Source organism: Bombyx mandarina, chromosome 04 (genome assembly GCF_030267445.1).
Source record: "Bombyx mandarina strain Sakado chromosome 04, ASM3026744v2".
NCBI classification, from domain to species: domain Eukaryota; kingdom Metazoa; phylum Arthropoda; class Insecta; order Lepidoptera; family Bombycidae; genus Bombyx; species Bombyx mandarina.
The window spans coordinates 14,687,296-14,708,745 of NC_143211.1; the positions used below are offsets into that span (position 1 = coordinate 14,687,296).

The 21,450-nt window shown below is 35.7% G+C and overlaps 2 protein-coding genes across 3 annotated transcripts in view; both read right to left on the reverse strand.

The window, feature by feature from the left end:
- The window catches only part of LOC114246040 (carbohydrate sulfotransferase 11), a 39,562-nt gene extending 30,432 nt beyond the window's left edge, over positions 1–9,130 (reverse strand). The window contains exons 1-2 of the mRNA XM_028178418.2: positions 8,602–9,130; positions 7,608–7,862 (exon numbers count right to left, since the gene is read on the reverse strand). Of these exons, the coding sequence (XP_028034219.2) occupies positions 7,608–7,862; positions 8,602–8,856 (510 nt within the window). The 5' untranslated portion in view covers positions 8,857–9,130. The remainder of the gene's footprint in view (positions 1–7,607; positions 7,863–8,601) is intronic.
- Positions 9,131–10,342: 1,212 nt separating this feature from the next.
- Oseg5 (intraflagellar transport protein Oseg5) lies at positions 10,343–21,138 on the reverse strand. Of its 2 annotated transcripts, XM_028178371.2 has the most exons (14): positions 20,895–21,138; positions 20,640–20,807; positions 20,207–20,313; positions 18,976–19,154; positions 18,744–18,833; positions 17,182–17,319; positions 16,784–16,908; positions 16,034–16,282; positions 15,501–15,661; positions 14,697–14,906; positions 13,740–13,881; positions 12,727–12,880; positions 11,882–12,022; positions 10,343–10,497 (listed from the first exon to the last, which is right to left on the reverse strand). In XM_028178371.2, the coding sequence occupies exons 1-14, from the start codon at positions 20,987–20,989 to the stop codon at positions 10,465–10,467; spliced, it is 1,992 nt and encodes a 663-aa protein (XP_028034172.2). In that variant the 5' UTR covers positions 20,990–21,138; the 3' UTR covers positions 10,343–10,464. The 2 variants fall into 2 exon arrangements, with proteins under 2 accessions (XP_028034172.2, XP_089583266.1); XM_089727140.1 differs by lacking the exon at positions 20,895–21,138 and having other exon boundaries at positions 20,207–20,302; positions 20,640–20,778.
- Between the last annotated feature and the right edge of the window lie 312 nt (positions 21,139–21,450).

Below are 21,450 nucleotides of genomic sequence, written 5' to 3' on the forward strand. Positions count from 1 at the left end.
ATACACAATAATAGTTTTAAATGTCATATTCCATCTACATAGCCGCGTTTCGTCATAATTATATAAAAGTATCTAAATTAAATAATGACATTAGAGAATATTCCAAATTCGCAATTTTGAATTTTATATGCATGTTAAGTGGATATTTATGAATAAGCAGAACAATTCAAATGTTAAATTTTAGCATACAAATGTTAATTTGATAAAGCGATAATGCAATTAAATACATTCCGGTCTATACATTCATTATTACTACTAGTCTTTTGATTCGCAAAAAAAAAAACAGGTCCCAGAGATTTGAAAAATGACAGTTTTTTCATTGAAACTACAAATAATTTAAAAAAAATGTTAATGCGAATCGAGATTTTTAAATTTATGATGCATATGTATAACAGTTTCCTGCAGTAATATATAATAATTCACCCTCGTTGCTCAGTTTTAAATATCCACAATGTTTATATGTATAAAGGTTTCATTAACTTATGCCAGTATTTATAGGATATCATAAAACTCTGTTTTTTTTAATTATACTGGTAAAGGGAGTATAGTCCATTCAGCCGATATTAGGAATAGTTTTTGAAGTGAAAACTTCTTTAGAATCGTTGTGATTTCAAACAGGATGCAACGGAAAAAACGACAGGTAAGAGACACAAATACAAAAATGTGTAGGATGAAGCCAGCAAAGAATGAGACAGAAATATACATACTATTTAATACAGCGCCATCTGTGAGATTTTTTAATACTAACGTGTGTATGAAAGCTCTTGTAGTGAATTTTAATTTAGGATTATACGTGAAATTAAAATATCAATTCACAGAGGGCCCTACCTTACAATTATTTACTAATGACAAAATTTTACATATAATTAAGACGTTTAGGATAATTGTATTGGAAGGTTTCACTTCTACCACGTGTGAATTGCACACATGTATTTTTTTTTTTTAAGATACGTTTTCGGTGTTGTGAGTGTACATGGATATTTTGGCGATACGCACGATGCTTGAACTAAATATTGTTCCCTAACCTTTTGTACGAAGAGCTCGGACTTTCGACAAAGACTTGCACCTTCGAAATGGAGAGGCTTATTTCGCACAATATTAAGTTAAATGCAGCAGATTAATTACAAATAGATAGATATACGTATACCATAAACCAACGCATTTACGTAAGTACATCAGGATTCCGTAACAACGAATAAAGTCATCCATTAAGGCAGGTCACGGTCGTGTTCATAGGTTTACTGGATTTCATGTAAGACGCAATTGTTATCAATTTGCCTGAACAAGGAAGGCCACCGGAATAATTAATTTGTTTTCGTACGCACATCATTATTTATCGTTCATCTTTTTGACTGACACATTTGGCCTTAAATGTTTATTTTTAACGTAAAGCTATCGTATTCCGTTCTACTTTCGAGGGCAGAAGCCTACATACTAAAGATCACAAGGCTTCAAGATTTTTGAATACATATTCAACGATCATCATTCAGTGCAGCTTACTACTAGACTAAGATATTTGTCTAATACGACTCGAAGTCCCTGTTATTGATAATCAGGTCTTAATTAATACACATACATATACGAAAATACAAAGGCATTTATACATACAATGTGAATAACATAAAACAAAATCAAACTCTTGATTTGTCCTTTTCAAATTGTCATTCTTTGTAACTATACTGAGATCTTAGAACTTATATCTCAAGGTGGGTGGCGCATTTACGTTGTAGATGTCTATGGGCTCCAGTAACCACTTAACACCAGGTGGGCTGAGAGCTCGTCCACTCACATAAGCAATAAAAAAAAAAAAACAACTTAGGTGTTTATGCGACCGTTTCAGAGCAAGGTTTCTTTAGTAATTTTTTGGAAAATTATAGTCCAAGAGATCTCACTTAAATTATTTAAAAAAATGTGTTTAGTAAATACCATTCCTATACAATGGATTTTTATCGAATGTTTGTTACTGTCTAGATAGAATCAATTGTGACTGCAAAAGGCGCAATTGACGGTTCGTTTTACTAAAAACATTTATTTGTTATTTAAGACCTCTTGTAGGACCTCTTTGAGTCCACCCTGAGGACCACCCTGGCTATTTCTGCTGTGAAGCAGTAATGCGTTTCGGTTTGAAGGGTGGGGTAGCCGTTGTGACTATACTGAGACCTTAGAACTATATCTCAAGGTGTGTGGCGCATTTAGGTTATAAATGTCTATGGGCTCCGGTAACCACTTAACATCAGGTCGACCGTGAGATCGTCCACCCATCTAAGCAATAAAAAAAAAAGTAATTTATTTCTATATTTTTCTTATATTCCTATGTCCACTAAATTTCTATTCAACGTCAGAATGGTTTTTGTTGTTATTTTCGTAAAACAAAAAATACTGGCTTTAGCATTTTAAAAACTAATGATCGCAAAAAAATTAAGCAAAAATTAATTATTTTAGCATCCTGTTGAACCTTGATAACATTTAAATAACATAATAGTAACGTATTAATTATGCTTCCATATTAATGCTTCTTAAAATGCGATGGTTCTTCGCTTCGATTTTTGAACAAATATTTAATAAAATATTTTAATTTGAAAAATATTTGTTATTATTCTAAACGGGCAGACGAGCTGTTTGTCTGGCTATCTGATTTGCGGTTACCGAAGACCTTAGATAATACATTGTGAACTTAAGCGCTCAGCTTGAACTTGACTAGAATTTTGGTAGGCAGCGGCTTGGCGACGGTAACCGCTCACCATCAGGTGGGCCGTGCGCTCCTCTGCCACTGACAATTAAAAAAAAATTAGGAACTCTTAATTATATTGTTTTATACTGTCCCGCTCACTGCCTCATACAAGGAACACGAGTCCGCAGCGACGTACGATGGAGAAAAAAGAAGAGGCCAATCATTGCAGGCCCATAACACGCCGTACCAAGAGGAATATGTTTTTAAATAGTTCACTAGTACTATATAAGAACTAGTTGCATTTCCTTTCCCTAGAAAGTCAAAACAAATAAACTCAATTTGAGAACCATAGATTTTTTATTTTTTTTTATTTTTTATTGCTTAGATGTGTGGACGAGCTCACAGCCCACCTGGTGTTAAGTGGTTACTGGAGCCCATAGACATCTACAACGTAAATGCGCCACACACCTTGAGATATAGTTCTAAGGTCTCAGTATAGTCACAACGGCTGCCCCACCCTTCAAACCGAAACGCATTACTGCTTCACGGCAGAAATAGGCGGGGCGGTGGTACCTACCCGTGCGGACTCACAAGAGGTCCTACCACCAGTAATTACGCAAATTATAATTTTGCGGGTTTGATTTTTATTGCACGATGTTATTCCTTCACCGTGGAAGTCAATCGTGAACATTTGTTGAGTACGTATTTCATTAGAAAAATTGGTACCCGCCTGCGGGATTCGAACACCGGTGCATTGCTTCAACACGAATGCACCGGACGTCTTATCCGTTAGGTCACGACGATTACATGTTATTTAAAAAATAATTTAAATAGTATCTAATCATTTCGGTTTTCATATTAAACGAAAATTCAATCATTAGTAAATATTAGGGATATGATTTGATATTTGGGTAAACAATCGTCCAGTCGAATAAATATTCACGTAAAACAGGTTTACGTCGGCAATCAGAGTGTGGGTGAATTGTGATTCCAGTTTCCGTTGTGTTAGCACAATTACGAACAGGACCCATCCAACGAACGAGCGCTCTTAATTTTTTTGGTCTGGGAAGACATTTTTAATTTAGAAATTTAGATTAAAATAATTTTACATTATCTTAAGCAACAAACGAAAGCATATAAGTATTATACAGTGTGCTTAGTGCGAGCTCTTAAACGTTCTCGATAGCGTAAAAGTAAACTCAAATTTGTATGCAGTCGGAACAGCGCCCCTAGCGGCAAACTTATGCAAACTTTCCAACTCCATACAAATTTGAGTTAACTATTACGTTATCGAGAACGTTAATAAATTCGCACTAAGCACACAGACCGCCTTGTCTGTGTCTATATAGTTATCGTCGTTAGTGAATATACGCAAATCGAAAACAGAATATGGATTGTAAATGATTTACAAGAGGTAGAAGTAGACATAAGAAAAACGGACGGATTACGTGAAAGACGATATGTGTAAGAGGGGAGTGACCGAAGAAATTGTATATGATAGAGGCGTATGGAACGAAAAAAAAACATATTGCACCGACCCCATGTGACTGGGAGAAGGGCTGGGATAATGAATGCTGATTCACCAAATTTAACACGTTGACTGCCATTTTGTAGGTCACGGGTGACCTACGTAGTGCACTGAAGTAATTACGTCGATCTCTATAACCAAGCACCTGGATTGCCTAGCTTTGCCTTCTTTTGTTTGTTAATGTATGTTTTGGTCTTTTAGGTATATTATAAATAAATGCATTCTCAGCATCTTCGGATTCGTCTTTCCCAGAGCCTATTAGATATTCTACTAGGTAAGAAGATCGAAGAGCAAAAATAATTACTTTAATGCGCCACGTCGGGCACCGGTTTTTTTTATTTCAAATTGTAAATGCATTTCATTTTCTATTGCAATGTTTGAGGATATGCTTACGGTCGAGCTGATGAAGACTAGTCACAGCTGCCCATGAGCAACGGTAACGGTAAGGACATAAGTTCTTAAACTTCGTTTATGGACGGTTTTATAGATAATACATACTTAATTAATCAAAAGAAGCGCCCGGATGTCTTGATTCGGTAATGAGAAGCGAAATTAATGAACAAATAGACATCAATCAATCAGCATGTAAGCCGAATTTCTATCCGCATAAAAATGCGTCGCAAAATATACAAAATTTGTAACTATACCTGAGACCTTAGAACCTATGTCTCGAGGTGGGTGGCGCATTTACGTTGTAGATGTCTATGGGCTCCAGTAACTACTTAACACCAGGTGGGCTGTGAGCTCGTCCACACATTTAAGGAATAAAAAAATAAAAAAAATAAAAATAATTTTAATATCGATATCTTAGAAGTGCCTTGTCTAGTATCCCATATCCCTACTTAAATAAAATGTATGTCTTTTCTAATGATGAGTAACAAAATGCTTGTTGCGGAATTTTACAAAGATATACTACACAAAAAAAAATCAGTTGTACTAGATGCACCATTTCACGATCTATACGATTAACGAAAGTAAATTTCGAATAAACAATAGTGAAAGTGTGAACGTACCGAGATAGATTATAAATAGAATGATTATTATGTATGATATGTACGTATTTCTGTGTATGTATTTTTAATTTAATATAAATTTCATTGCACCTACGTATTTATTTACTTTGCACTACCTTTGGTTGACTGGTAGAGAATGCCTTAGGCATGAAGTCCGCCAATGTAAATTTAAGATGAAGTGTAATAAATATATAAATAAATAAATAAATAAATAAATAAATAAATAAATAAATAAATAAATAAATAAATAAATAAATAAATAAATAAATAAATAAATAAATAAATAAATAAATAAATAAATAAATAAATAAATAAATAAATAAATAAATAAATAAATAAATAAATAAATAAATAAATAAATAAATAAATAAATAAATAAATAAATAAATAAATATATAAATAAATAAATAAATAAATAAATAAATAAATAAATAAATAAATAAATAAATAAATAATTATGCAGTTATGTTAAGGAGTTCTATTTGAACTTTTATTAGCTGTAAAGTAAGCCATGTAAAGACTGTTTATTTCCAGCTAATTCCTGGGTGAAGTTTAAGGTATAGTGTTGTAAAGCCCATAAACCCACCAGACGCTCTTGTTTGAAAGTATGAAGTTATTTCAAACTGTGAGGTCCTGAGGTCATTCTGTGTCTGCTAACTGTTGTCGCCAGGTTGACCGTTTTTTTTTGTATTGCATATACAGGTGAACCAACTCACGCCTCAGCTACAGCTAAGTGGCTACCGGATGTGAATGCCGCCATCTTGAACACGGGTCAAAGTTTTAATTTGTATTTAGTATATCGGTCGTCGCTACCGTTCAAACAGAAGCGAATGTATGATACGCGGCAAAATTAGACCGGGTGGTGCTACTTATTCATGAAGGTTCATAATACTCCTTTAGCACCGCTTTGGTCGTCTGTGCAATAAATGAACACAAATTAATTGGAAAATGTAGGAAGTAAGTTGATATGATACTAACAGATGGATGGATGGATGGTACGCGGGAAAAGTCAGAATCGTATTTCCTATTCATTTCTGATTATTTTACACAGACTATTTAAATGTTGGCTCATTTAAGTAATCACGGGACTTCTTAAAAAGCGCGTAAAACCATTTCTCCTTAAATCACTTTTTATATTAAATTACCAAGATATGTGTAGTACTACTCATTTTGATGAAATCCTCTTTCTGTTTTTTTTATGTGAAGGCATTGCTCTTTTGGCCATCTGGAAAGCCTTCCAGCAATCTTTTCTAGCTTCACCAAGACGAAAGGGGAGTTAAACTTGAACTTGTTGTGCCTCTATGTGATTATCTCCTCCCGATCTACTAACGGTGCTTTTGGGTACCTCAAGCACCGGTCATCGTTCGTAAATTAACCCATGGACACAGCCCACTGACTTTCTCGCCGGATCTTCTCAGTGGTTCGCGTTTCCGATCCGGTGGTTTTTTTTTTGTTGCTTAGATGGAAGGACGAGCTCACAGCCCACCTGGTGTTAAGTGGTTACTGGAGCCCATAGACATCTACAACGTAAATGCGCTACCCACCTTGAGATAAAAGTTCTAAGGTCTCAGTATAGTTATTACGGCTGCCCCGCCCTTCAAACCGAAACGCCTTACTGCTTCACGGCAGAAATAGGCAGGGCGGTGGTACCTACCCGTGCGGACTCACAAGAGTTCCTACCACCAGTAATTACGCAAATTATAATTTTGCAGGTTTGATTTTTATTACACGACGTTATTCCTTCACCGTGGAAGTCAATCGTGAAAATTTTTGAGTACGTATTTCATTAGAAAAATTGGTACCCGCCTGCGGGATTCGAACACCGGTGCATCGCTCAACACGAATGCACCGGACGTCTTATCCTTTAGGCCGCGACTACTTCAAAGTCGATTCTGCGAAGCACGGCTCTTGCTAGGGTTCGCGTTAACAACGTCGTCAGGATTGAGCCCTGTGAGCTCGCCTACTAGTTATGGTTACGCTGAAATAGCCTCTCAAGGCTATCAGCCTAGGTAGGAAAAAAAGAAAAGTGATTAGTATATAATATATTAGATATTAATAGGTCATAATTATTGTCCACGAAAATGTGTAACAAAATGTTATTTTTTATTATTATTTTACAGTTCTATTAAAACTGTTAGGTAGTAACAATGTCTATCACAATTACTTAGACCATAATTATTAAGATTTTAAACACATTAATGCAAAATGATCATGGCGGTTTTGTTTGGTAGAGAAATCAAAATTATTGTATCTATTATTAAAAATTTATAATCTGTCAAAATTGGCCTTTGGAAAAGATTGTTTCTCTAGCAACTTTTAAATTTCTACAAAAAGAAGAACAGGGTACCCAGTTACATACTCATTCCTTTAATCTGGAAAATGAGAAAATGCTCACCTGGAAATATTGACTTGGTGAATCACCCTCCAGTTTATTTCTATAAGCCGACAGCAATCTTTCAAATGGATTCCTAACAAACACCATCTTATGGTAATTATTTAGCATGTGTTCACGTTCCTGTGCAGTCACCATGCTCAGATCCCTGAACATTCCGGGTAAGTGAGGTATATGCCCTGGAATTGATAGAACATCTGTGCTGTTCCATTTACCAGCCAATATGAGGAGAAGTCTCTTCCAGTTTGTACAGGCCACCTAGAAAACAGTGCTTTTTGTTTGTAATTTTATTCAATTCATAATGTGTTTTATTTGTGCATAAGTGACTACACTATTCAATCAACAATAGTTTTAATGTAATTTTGGTACTTAGTCGTTTTAGTTACATTATTATTTTTTTGGATAATGTATATGTATATAGCAAGATAATAAATAGGAAGTACTTTGATGTAATGGACAATTCTAGAGAAAATGTTTTAGCCTTTAGCTGGCACTAATGAGGAGGTCTTCTGTAAGATTTTTTTATTGCCCTTGTAGGCAGCATACAGCCCATCTAATGGTGAGTGGTTACAGTCACCCATGGACTTCAGCAATCCCAGGGGAAGAGCCAAGCCGCTGCTTACCTCTTAATACTCTCCACAAGCCTCCCACAAGTTAACATGTTTTAAATTAAATAGTTTAATTAAGTTTAGTAGTAAAATTAGTTCAGCTTGGTAAATGTATTTGACATGAAATCAATGTACCGCTAGAAGGGTTTAGTTAAAAAATGTTTTATTGAATAAATCAGATGTTTAATATTTTGAAATGTCTAAAATTTACCATTAATTTTGTTAAGTAATTGAACACCATTTGAACATTGATAGTTGTCTATTAGTTCACGGTAATTTTTAGAAACTTTGAAGTGTTGAGCTGAGTCTTTTGGTGTTTTTCTCGTTCTTTTTAAATGATTGTAATTTAATTATGTTTTTTTAATTATAATTGTGAGAATCGCACAAACCTTTGGCACATAACAATATAGCAGTTTCCTTTCATCATCAACCAATATATGCCTTAACTGGTCCGGTTGCAGGTCATCCAATTTGTAGTTGCGAGGAAAACGTCGGCAAGCCTCTTGGATGAGTTCTTGTCGAGCCAAGTTCAAGGACTGGGTCAACTCCAAGGAATGTTCATTTATCTCATTATCGTACACACTACAGTTTGCGAAAAAACGCACATTTAAAAATAACACTACAACAATGCCTCTAAACGACATTTTCACAGAAAGTTGATTTATTCTGAAACGTTTGTACACTTTCAAAATTTATTCCGCTAGTAATAATGTAGGGCACGTGTCGATTTACATTTTATATTAATGTTAAAGTTCTACTTTCTGATTTGCATCTAATTTAAGTCAGTGTTTCATTTTTTAATGAAACTTCATTGAAATAATAACTTTTTCGTAAAACTCAATCTAATCGCAACACATCCTTCTACGACAACGCGAACAAAACAACTGAATATTGAACGATTGAACAAATTTTTCGAGCTCAAATGAACGTAAGCATGATGAACACTGAATGGTGATTGGTGAACTAATGAACTGAGTAGACCGTACTCTTTATTGCCACCGAAACGTGCTCTCGTACCTACTATGTAAGTATAGTTTGATAAATATATAGTTTCATGCATTATAGGTAGGTCGTTCTGGTTCACATGCACATTATCAATTTTTTATAGCTTAATTTAGGTCGCGATTTAGACGAGCTCGCGGTCTATGTTAGGTTATATCTACTGCAATAGACAGCAAAAAATGCCAATAAACAGCACAAAGTGGATAGGTACCGCAGGTCACCTTGTGGTAAAGTTCTCAATTCTCAATAGTAAAGTTGTAGATAGCATGTAGGATGCAGGGACGTCTTAAACTAGGATGGGGCCCTTGAGCACACAAGAATTTGAGGCCCTTTTGGAAAGTAAAAAAAGCGAATTATATTAACATTTTTTTACTGAGTATGACCATTTATTATAGGTAATCAAATATAGTATGATATAATATATCATTAATGATATTAGAATGCTGCTGGTTTTTTGGTTACGATTTCGATAACGGTTTCTTTCGGGATTTCTGTTGAGCAAAATCTTCTATTATAGGCATAGTATATATGCCTTGTAAATAAATACTTTCTGATTACTGATTTGTGAAAAAAGTGTAATGTGCCCGACAAAATGTTTTGAGAATAAACGTGTGAGAGAAATTGTCGGTCTTTCGGGGCCCCCTGAGAATGGGGGCCCTGGGCACGGGCCCCGTGTGCCCTTATGGTAAAGACGGTATTGCATGTATGACGGTCCCATCTTCAGATTGGCACTTAATGTTATTTACCTTGTCTTTTCCAAATAATTCCAGACTGAATTTACTGGTAAGATTATGTAGATAAGCCTGCACGGGCGAGTAACACTAACCAGCCTAACTTCTGACGAGGTGTAATCAGAGACAGCCGACCTCATTTGAAATTGTAGTGAATTATTAATAAAAATTAGGCGTCGCTAGGCTGCTCTAGCTTTCAATGTTGAATTATAATTTTGTGATTACTTCATTTTAAATACTGTTATCCATTTTTTATCGTGCTTAATACCTATATTATCGATAAATAAGTACCTACTTAAAGTATGTCAGTCAATAAATAAAAGCAGTAATTAATATATGACTGAATATGAATTAATATATAAGACTGACTTGTCTATATTTATCACCAAATTTCGAAATAAAACTTCGTTTTTTTTAAATATTATACTAAACTTTTTCATTTATTCTTTATAAAAGTAATATTTAAAGAACGATCTCGTTGCGTCATAATTTATAATCATTACTAAAACAATTGTTTCGTTAATTTGCACTCAGCTTTTCTGGTACATTGCTCTGGAACAAAATAATACAAATATAATATATTGGATTGGTAAGTAAAGCTATTTAAAGCAGGTAAGTGGGGGAGCAGTCATTAGGTCCTCCTCGCTTCGTTTCCTCAATGCTGAGGGTCGTGATCATTATACTTCGACATGATTATATTCTTTGTAATATCCCGCCAACGCCTCCGATCATTGGCCGCATGAAGCTCGTCGTGGAATGGGATCTCGAGTGTGGTGCGGATTTGGTTGAACCACCTTGTCGGACTGCGCCCGCGCGGTCTCTTTCCCTCGATCTTCCCTGTTACGAATAGTCTCTCTAAGCTATCCGGTGTTTTCCGAGCAATATGACCGAAGTACTCGCGCAGAGTGTAGAGAGAGAGGACAGTCTTGTCTTGATCTGCAGTTGGTCTAAGATAGACAGATTGCTTCTCTTCGCTGTCCAAGGTATCCGGAGCATTCTTCTCCAGCACCACATCTCAAAAGCATCCACGCGTTTGCGATCAGCCGCTTTAAGGGTCCAGGTCTCCGCTCCGTACAGAAAAATGGAAAAGACCAGAGTGAGCACCAGTTTCATCTTTGTTTTCTGGGTAATGCTACGGTCCTTCCAGATTTTACCGAGCTGGGTCATGGCTCCCTTTGCCATTCCGATACCCCGTCGTTATTAGATACATGTAATCAAATTGAAACTCCCAAGATTTTTGGCGGGAATGCGAGGAGCGAAGTTGTGTGAATTGTTTTATTTTGTCTATTTAGTGTTTCTTCAGGTTTAAATGTGGAATAACGGTAGTATATTAACTGTTTAGTATCTGTGAAAGTGCATAAATATGGGAAAATGAAACAAAGCCGCTGGACGTAGCTTCTCGGGTCCTCCAAAAAGTCCACTGAAAAAGTCTTAGTAAATAACCACCATTTTCTCATCTCATTTAATTTCATGCCAATTGATTATGTATTGTTTCAAATTAATGAACTTTGTTTCATTTCACTTCATATTATCATTTTTCATAAAAAAAGATAAAAGATTAGGCTGTATGGTATGATACTTTTGCCTTTTAGAAAAATAGAACTATTACTATAACTCCGATCTCATGTTTCAAGATAATTAGTATTCAAGTTGTGATTTCTATGATCTACGACGACGATTTAACACCAGTGTGCTTAGAGCGAGCTTCTTAACGTTCTCGATAGCGTAAAAGTTAAGAACCAATTTTGTATGCAGTTGGAACAGCGCCCCTAACGGCAAACGTACGCAAACGATCCCATTTCATACAAATATGAGCTAACTTTTACGCTATCGAGAACGTTAAAAAACTCGCACTAAGCACCCTGATCAATCGTAACATGGCCTAGCAAAAAAACCAGCTGACATGCTTGTTAATTTGAGCAGTTAAATTATTTACCCTTAAATGCTGGATATAGCAAACTTGATGGTATTGGCGTATCAGAGCAAAGGCCTCTTCTGCCACCGGCAGCTGATGGTGTTGCCATGCCAGCACCGCGAGACATGCCCATAATGTTTCGTCTTCAACAGTGCGACAGAGCTGTATACAAAATCAAATTCAATTACCTAAGTAACTTTTTAAGCTATTGCATAGCTTTTATCGCGGGCTTTGACCGCGGCGATCGAATCAAGAAATTCCTTTACGAAAATAAAACCTAACACCACCCACTCCGCCTACCATGTAGCTCGCGTGCAACACATTCACAAGTTGCGCTTGTGTAGTGTTTGTGAATAAGCGCGCGGCGTGACGTCGCACTGCATGCACATCATGAAAAGTCTGCCCATCTCTCTCTCGCGTGGTCGAGCTTATGAGTGTGAAGGGGACAGTAATTAATGTTTTGCTTTTGTTAATGTTTATGAATATAGCGTGGTCTTATTTTATTATTGTTTTAATATTAAATTATTATTGTCCAATTGCATAAGTTGATAAAAAATGCTATGCAATAGCTTTACTGCGGCAGTCCCCGAGGGCCACACGTGTTTTGTTTTTCGAAGGTTTACTGACTAATTGTTTTTTTCTAAGGCAACTGTGTGATAATTTCTAAAGACTAAAAAGATCTACGGTCTGGCTATTACGAGCATAAGAGCTCTATATAGTTGTACACCGGAAGTCTTTTCAGTAATGAAATATTATTTCAGTTTTTAAATTGTCGCAGTTTTAATTAAGTTATGATGATGAGAAAATTAGATTTATTAATAAGTTTTGTATGCCAAAAAAAATAGATATCCCCACACCATATTTACCTGTAGAGCATCCTGCCACATGTTCGTTGACACATACTTCAGTAATTTCTCTTGGAAAGCTGCGATTGATATGTGAACAACCGAGCCATTACCCTTACATATACGAACGATACCATCTTCTTCGCTTAGGATACACGGGTTGCGTCCCAGATCCCTACAAACAGTTTTAGGTCTGTTTCAACTCAGCGATTATCATATATATTTCTTAGATTGAAGTCTAAAGAGAATCTTTCGCCGTGTCACGTTCTGTTGGATTATGCGATGATAGCAGGGTTGTTTAAAAATTTAATCTGATATCTCAAGCGTGACTATAAGTTTCGGTCATCTCTTAACACCAAATGAGCTTTGAGGTCGATTTCGATTATACGTAAAAAAAAAGAAGATTTATAGCTTATAGTAATTAAAAGGAATTATGCCAGGTTTGTTAAAAAGTGGTATTAGCCAAATTTGTTACGCTAATTTCCCTTGCTATCTCTAATGTTAATTATCTTGAATCATAATTAATTCGGTAGACATGTTTTACCCAAAAGTTACTTTTTTTCAGATTTAAAGGAAAATAAATATGTTTATTTAAATTAGTATCAAATTATTATATTTTTTATTGCTTGAATGGGTGCACGAGCTCACAGACCACCTGGTGTTAAGTGGTTACTGAAGCCCATAGACATCTACAACGTAAATGTACCACCCACCTTGAGATATAAGTTCTAAGATCTTAGTATATTTACAACGGCTGCCCCACTCTTCAAACCGAAACGCATTACTGCTTCACGGCAGAAATAGACGGGATGGTGGTACCTACCCGCGCGTACTCACAGAAGGTCCTACCAACAGTAAAAAAAAATTTATTTTCACACAAAATAAAAAGATAAATATTGCTATGCCATAATTTCATAAAAATGGTTAGGTATTCTGATATTAGCGCTAAGACATCCGATGCAAATTTGGAAGCGACCTACAATCAGCGAATTCCTTCTAAATTTACAAATATGTAATAAACCAATGTCACTTACGTAACTTCCTTACTGACAGTAGTAAGAACGAGCCAGTCTAATTGGACAGCCCTAGGGCAGCACCAAGCCACAATGGCGTTGGCGCGTAGTCCAACTAGCAATTCTGTCTCTGAGCTCCAAACGACGCTTAGTACTTGAGATCCTTGAAGAAATAATTAGGTACACTATAATTAAATATTCCACAGTTAAATTAATTATAGCCTTGCTATATTAAAATATATGCTATATTAAAATTATAGCTATATTAAATTGAAGCCTTAGTTCAGGTTATTGATCGAATATTGAAACACAAAAAATAAATTATATATTCAAAACCTGATTGAGCCAAGGCGGGATTTTTATAAGTGTTTATGATGTCGCCGAACTCATGACTCTCTTGGTGCTATACGATAACTGGAGCTCATGGGTACCACAACATGAATACACCTGCATATCTAAAAATGTTGTGAGGTTTGGAATCAATCTCTCAATTTGCTTTGGAATCCATCCCTATCCAAATCAGAAAGTACCGAATACTTGGCGACATCTACCTCCTATTAGCGGGCATCTACTAGGTACTAGATGAAACTATGAATTAGGGAAACACGTAGCTAAGTAGGAAATTAGAGAATCAATAATATTATAATCTTGAACATGTGGCGTCTAAACGTTCAGCTATCTCATCCGCCAGTTTCAATTGATAATTAGTTATAGATTGATCTTTAAGATTAGTCTAGACTAGTCTAGAGTGGTAAGTGGTATTTATGTAGGTACTATCGTAAGTAATTCGACTAAGCATTTTTATTTCTGTTTTTAACCGTTTCGTAAAAATCACTCCTTAAACACTATGCTTAAGATACGTAACTGAGAAAGAAATATGTGACACAAAATAATAAAAACTGCAAGAATGATTCCAAAAATGTTCGTAGGAACTTGGTTGTTATATGGTATATATCTATTGACGATTTTATCACTCACCTAATTTAACGAACTTCGGCTTAACATCTTTCACGGAGACTACGTATAGGTCTTTATTGTAGTCCAAAAGAGCCATTTGTCGGTCGTTAATTGGCCCTGTCTGACTCAGAGCAATAGTTGAAACTGTCATTTTGTGGTTGAGTTTGGTTACCGTGCTGTCTGTTGAGCTACGCACAATGAGACCGGTTGGAAGATCGAAAACGTGAATCACTATAGACAAAAAAGAATATTATGTAAATAAATGCAGCTTAAAACTAAAAAGACGCGCTCAAATAACAAACCGCACTAACAAACATTAATTTCATCTTGCATTATACCCTCACCAGCCGGGATATTATCATCGCTCTTTGATACGTGTGCAAATTTTCAAGGACACGAAAATACCGAGTTAAATAAACGGAGAAAGTGACATCTAATCAATATTATATTTCTTATGACCAGTAGGTACTCGTATTTAAGACTAGTATAGAAGAATTGAAGGGATATTTAGAGCTGTAATTTTAGAAGTGATAACTGATATTTTAAGTACGCCTATTATAATTTAATTAGTTCTACTGTAGAATGTCACTACAGATAAATCACTATCTTATTAATGTGGAGACAAAATTTCAATGGTACCCCTACTAATAGGGGAAAAAGTTTGAGAGGTGGTAAACACATAATATGTTAAACGAGATTGATACCTATGTACTTGTCGGTCGCAGTCCATTATTTGTCACAATCATTCAGCGTTTAACATTAAATAAAAACTGTTTGTTGAGAATGCAGAAGTTTTCCGAAATGTTAAACTGATGGATTACTTACATTTGCGATCGGTTTGATCAACGACAGCCAATGTATCGGGTCCTAAAGACACAGAGGATTTGCCAAGAGTCTCGGGTCTACCACCACAACGAGGACTTGCCAACAACCTGCCCATGTAACTATAAACTGAAATTCCAGCTCTTTCTACAACGCACAGGCATCTGTAATTAATTCACATGTTGATAGATAATATTTGGCAACAGAGATAAAATCTTAGAGGATCATAGTTTGTTAGGGTATTACCAGCAAACCTGGTTCCTACCACAGAATAACCAGGGTGTAGGTGAACGGCAATAATCTAAAAAACTAATGTAAATAGAAAATAATGTTCGCGAATATTCACATCTATTTATTTTCGTGTATATCTATTTATTTAAAAGAGCAACCAGTGGCAATGATATCTAACTTTTGAATTGAAATAAAATATTTGCTAGTACTAAAAATATACGAATGTATTCGTTATTATGCAAACTATTATTATTCACTAATTCTGGATGCTCTACCTAAAATACTTTTTCGCCAGATTTGCTTACCTTTCGGACAGTAATATCATGCTTACAGTGCCTTCTTTAAGATCGAAAGTCACTGGTGTATTCCAAGAGCTCAGTTTGTGTATAAAGCACTGTTTGACAGTAGCTACGACTAAATGATTGAAGCCTAACGATATTTGTATAACTCGATCCGGATAATCCAACTGGTCGTTCTCTTCTGATACTATGTCTTTGATAGAAATGACCTTTCGACCAATTTGTGTGCAGGAGTAATTTTTCCATGTGTATTCTCTGAAATTTTTAATCCTTGTAAATTTGAATTAGGCAAGGACGGCATCAATATTTTTTCACCCAAACTTTAATATGGCTCTGGTCTTTCTTCAAACCGCATTTAAAGAATTGTTGTATCCATCGATATTTGTAGATATAAGTAATTTAATTGTTAAGTGGTTGTGTCTGTGATTTCTTGGTTTAGTCTTATTTTTTAAGACCTTTTTCAAGCTCAAGTGATAGTTTCTTTTTCTGTCTGGTTTTAATTATGGATAATCTCCAAAGTGGCTCATTTGATTTGACGGTATCTTTATTGCGACAATTTCTGACGTAATATTATATTTTAAGGTAATTTTTATGCCGAAAAAAATAAATTAGGGTTCCAATTTCAACAATAAAAGAACCAAACAGATTATCTTTCTTACAGATATTTTAGAATTTCTAGTATTCAATAAACAAAGAAAGTCCTATAGTATAATAAAATTAAAACTAGTACAACAAATTGGTGTACTATCGTTTTACCTGTCAATAATATGCGCAAATATGACATGGCCATTGGCACAAGCCGCAGCCAACTGGGTACCATCCATGGACCAGGCGATGTCATATATACTGCCGGTTGATGGACGATCCAAGCAGTATGACCACTTGAACAAAAATAACTTTTATAAGGAAGTTCTTTGATTTTATTAATATTTAAATTTCGACTTAGAATGTGTGTTTTCTGTATAGTCATAAAGCGTAGCATCAACACAAAAAAAATTAAGTTGGTCAAATAGCTTTATTATAGCAAAATAAATTAAATATTGGTCTTCTCTCCTTAATTATTCGCGATAACTCTGAAAAATTACACAATTTCCCGTATCAAACCAGGGGGGTTATCTCTACATCTGTCATACATAGATTGTATAAATACTCACACCATTAGCATTGCACAGACGTGTCAAATTAAAACTTCCCGCAACGAACATGTCGCCGGCTGGAGACCAACTGACGCTGGTGATAGGCTGGTCATGTTTCACGCTCACCGAGATTTGCTGACCAAACGTATCCCAGATCTATTCGAGAAATTAAAAATTCCATAAATTCCAAAGGCTCAGAACAGTTTCCAAAAATATTATTACAATGAAGAAAATAAAATAACAACTCATTTAGTGTTTCCCAGTGATACCCAAAGCTGCACAGAGATTTTCGTAATGAGAAAATCGCAGTCTTAGTTATATGCAGGTCTATCTATCTTACTGGCAATGCGACCTTTGAATACAAAATTTCAAAAGAGCCCCTCTTTGAGCCTTAATATATTGTGCTTACGATATATCAGAAAACATTTTGGGGACTTCTGGTCCTATTAAATTACGATATCCGTATTTCCGCAGCACTACGACATGACAACTGCTTCTTCGGGTATCATTGACTATTATCAAAATATTGATAACACGACGTGTAATCATGAATACATTTCACTTTATTACGGTATTTATTATTACTGTAATTTATAATGAAAACCGCAGCGATATTGTTCGACCACATGAAACTGTAGTAGGTAATTACATAGGAACCCTGCCTCCACTATTGAGGAACAAATAATACACACACGCACACACACTTATACAGCACTGTGTAGGTATAGTTATTTTCCGGTAGTATGTAGAACTTAATGGCCGAAGATGCTAAAGGCGGGGCTTGGAGTCGAACAAAAGTTCTTCTCCAACTCCTGGTCTCAGCGTAGTCACGATGTTAGACGATGACAAGTCCGGTCTTATTTGCTAGATAAGGACAGGGCATTGCTCCAATCACGCAAGGAAGTCCGCGAAGTGTTCGACCGTGCCTCTTCGCAGCCAATAAATTAGTCTAGTTCGATCGAGCCTGGTAGCTCACCATCGTCGGTTTTCTCCTGTCACGGGCGTCCTATCGCCATGTATAATCAGTGGCGAGCGCTTCCGTCTCTAAGGAAGGACGCCTTCCTGGAACCTAGTGCGCGAGAATGCACGCCGCGGTTTTTTTTTTCTACCTGTGCTGATAGCCTTGAAAGACTATTTCAGCTACGCCCAACATGTAGGTGAGCTCACAGGGCTCAAACCGGAGTGTTGCTAACACTGGCCCCAGCAAGAGCAGTGCTTCGCAGAATCTACCACCGGATCGAAAACGCGACCCACTGAGAAGATCCGGTAAGACACTCAGTGGGCTGTGACTGTGGGTTTATTCGCTCGACGAGGACGGTGACCGGTGGAGACGATGCGGTATCCTCGGAGATACAGCAGCCTGCCCGTTTCTACCGTGAAACAATCATGTGTTCTAGTTTGAAGGATAGGGAGGTCAAACAACTGTTATACTAAAAGTCATCGAAGATGCAAGTATATTTCCCACAGAAGTGTACACATATACTGGATTGTATATACCTAGGCTCTAATTATAGTCTACCGTCTTTTACTAATCAGTCTACTAGACTAATAAGTCACGAAATTAAAATTAAATAAATAACCTTAGTAAAACCATCCTCAGCCCCGGAAACAACCAAATTGTTATTTGCGTTCCAAGCCGTGCACAAAATGAGACCATCGTGAGCTTTCCACTGAAACGATTTACAAAAAATATTATAGTGAATATAGGTAATATAAATATTATAGTGCATAAATAATATAGACGGATAACAAAAAAAATACCCTGAAACTAATCTCGAACACTATAATTTGAATTAAATCTCATTGGATTACCTTAACAATTTTACTGCTCGAACTCAAATGCTTGATAACGAGAAAGTTTTCTTTTGTGTGCAATATAGCGTTACTGTCTGGACTCCAGACGGCGTCGAAACATGGCACATCGGACTGAACCAATGTTGAACGAAGGAGACCGTTGCGAGACCAAATCTTCACAAAACCATCTTCGCCGGCTTAAAGAATATTTAAACAAAAAAATGTTTTTGTTTTCAGAATCTATTGATAGGTACTACAGTTTACCATGTGCGAATTGCTAATCGTTGCTTTAATCTCGCGCTTAGTGTTTTAATTTTATTGTTTCCCACATTTTGATTACTTTATAGATTGGATGTTCGTAAGGAGTACAGTATTATTCGTCGACATTCGAAAATTGTGCTAACTACCTTCTATGTATTCGATGTTGGAAAGGTTTCAATGTAACCAGTATGCTAGGCATACTATAGGTACTTAGTGGGAGTTTTTTAAAAGTTCTCGGTAGCGTAAAAGCTTTTTTTTGGTTAGGATGAAATCGCCGAACTCCCACCCTCCACTGGGGATAGAGGGCGGGGTATGTGTATGACCGATTTGGCTAATTTTGGTCTTGAATTATTCGTGGAAGTCCAGAGAAGGTTTGAAAGGTGAGAAAATATAAAAAAGCTCGGAATTATATAAAAACAAACAATTTTGTTTTTCTTTTGATGTGTCCCCTTGATATGTCTTTTATTTATCGATTGAGGCATTACGAAGTCTGCCGGGTCAGCTAGTAAGATATAAATATCTAGTCAAAGAGACGGTCATTTGGACATTATTGATTGTCATCGTGAATCGATGTCGGTAAGGTTATCAAAATTTTAATGAGAGAGCATCAGTTATTTATTCTCATTGTAAATTAATTAGCAGTAGAACAGCGAGAGTCTCTTGTCTGAATATAATGGATAAAGGTCTCATCATTGCTTATTTTTATCCATTGGATTAGGTACTTTTCCTAAACTAGCGACCCGCCCTCGCTTCGCTTCGGATTATTCGGATATTTTTGATTTCTCTACTATTTAATGGATGTTATTATACATATAAATCTTCCTCTTTAATCACTTTATCAACCGCATCAAAATCCGTTGCGTAGTTTTATAGATTTAAGCATACATAGGGATACAGGGGCAGAAAAAGCGACTTTGTTTTATACTATGTAGTGAAGAAGATGGTCAATAAATTAACAGCTATATTAAACGACTAATAATTTTAATACCTGTTAGAAGACCCGCTCCGTCTGGACTCCACTTTGCTGTGAGGCAGGCCCCCTCGTGAGCGGGCACCGATTTCTCTATACGTCCATTGTGATTTACTATATGAAATCTAGAAATGTTATTTTACATTCTACTAATATCAGAATCAATAAAAAATAAACGATTGCAATAATGGGTGGATCATGGACATTGGCAATTTAAGACACCTGCAGGTATTCATAGTGAGGAACTTAGAAAAGCAAAGGAATCGTGGGCGTCTAAATGGTTGAAATACGTAGTTAGAAACGTTAAATACAATAGGTTGTCCAAGCTACGGAATGAAATAAATGGAAGATTAATTTAATCGGGCCAAGGTCTATCTGTAGATCCAAACCCAGTGAATTTGATGATGATAAATTTTTACTATTTATTCATTAATTAAAAAAGGAAACTTACTTGCCATCAGCTGTAGAAATCAATATGACATCATGTTGATGCTTAGTACCTCCTAGACTAGTTTTAGGAAATAAGTGCATGCTAGTCGGATAGAAATCATCAGGAAAAGTAGTTACCGGCAAGCATTCATTATTAACTAAATTCCACTTTAATAGTTTATGATCGTCTCTGGAAAGTATATCAATACAGAATTAAAAATAAATATTTAAGGCATTTTTATTTGTTATTTCACTTTTCTTATCCTATTTCCTTTACCCGCAAGAAAATACGTCCTCTGTATTATTCCAACAAACGCAAACCACTACACCGGTGTGTTTTGGTTCCTTGTGGGAGGAAATTTTAAATTTCATTCTGGATCAGTGAGTTGTTGATTTTGTACAGAGATTGAATTAATAATAAAAAAAGTATAATGTACTCTTCTACTATAGGAAAAATGCTACACCGCACTTAAATAAATGCAATTAGTCCAGAAAATACACGATTAGACCAAACGTTGCCATGGATACGCAAATACAACAAACTATTTTGTGTAACCTAAAAATAATTGTTCTAATTTGTGTTATTAATTGTTAAATAAATTTGTTGATGCTGAATATTTGCTACGATGTAATAATCAGTAATTGGCCATTAATAAAAAAAATTGCTATGAAGAATCGAAAATTGAGTTTCGGAACTTTTATTGTATTTATAAACCCGTAAAACGATGGTGTTATTCATAATGTGATTTATATGGTTTCCGATAGCTAAAAAGCCAATACCTATATGTTTAAATTGTAAAAACACAAAATTAAGAGATTTGGAAAAATTTAAC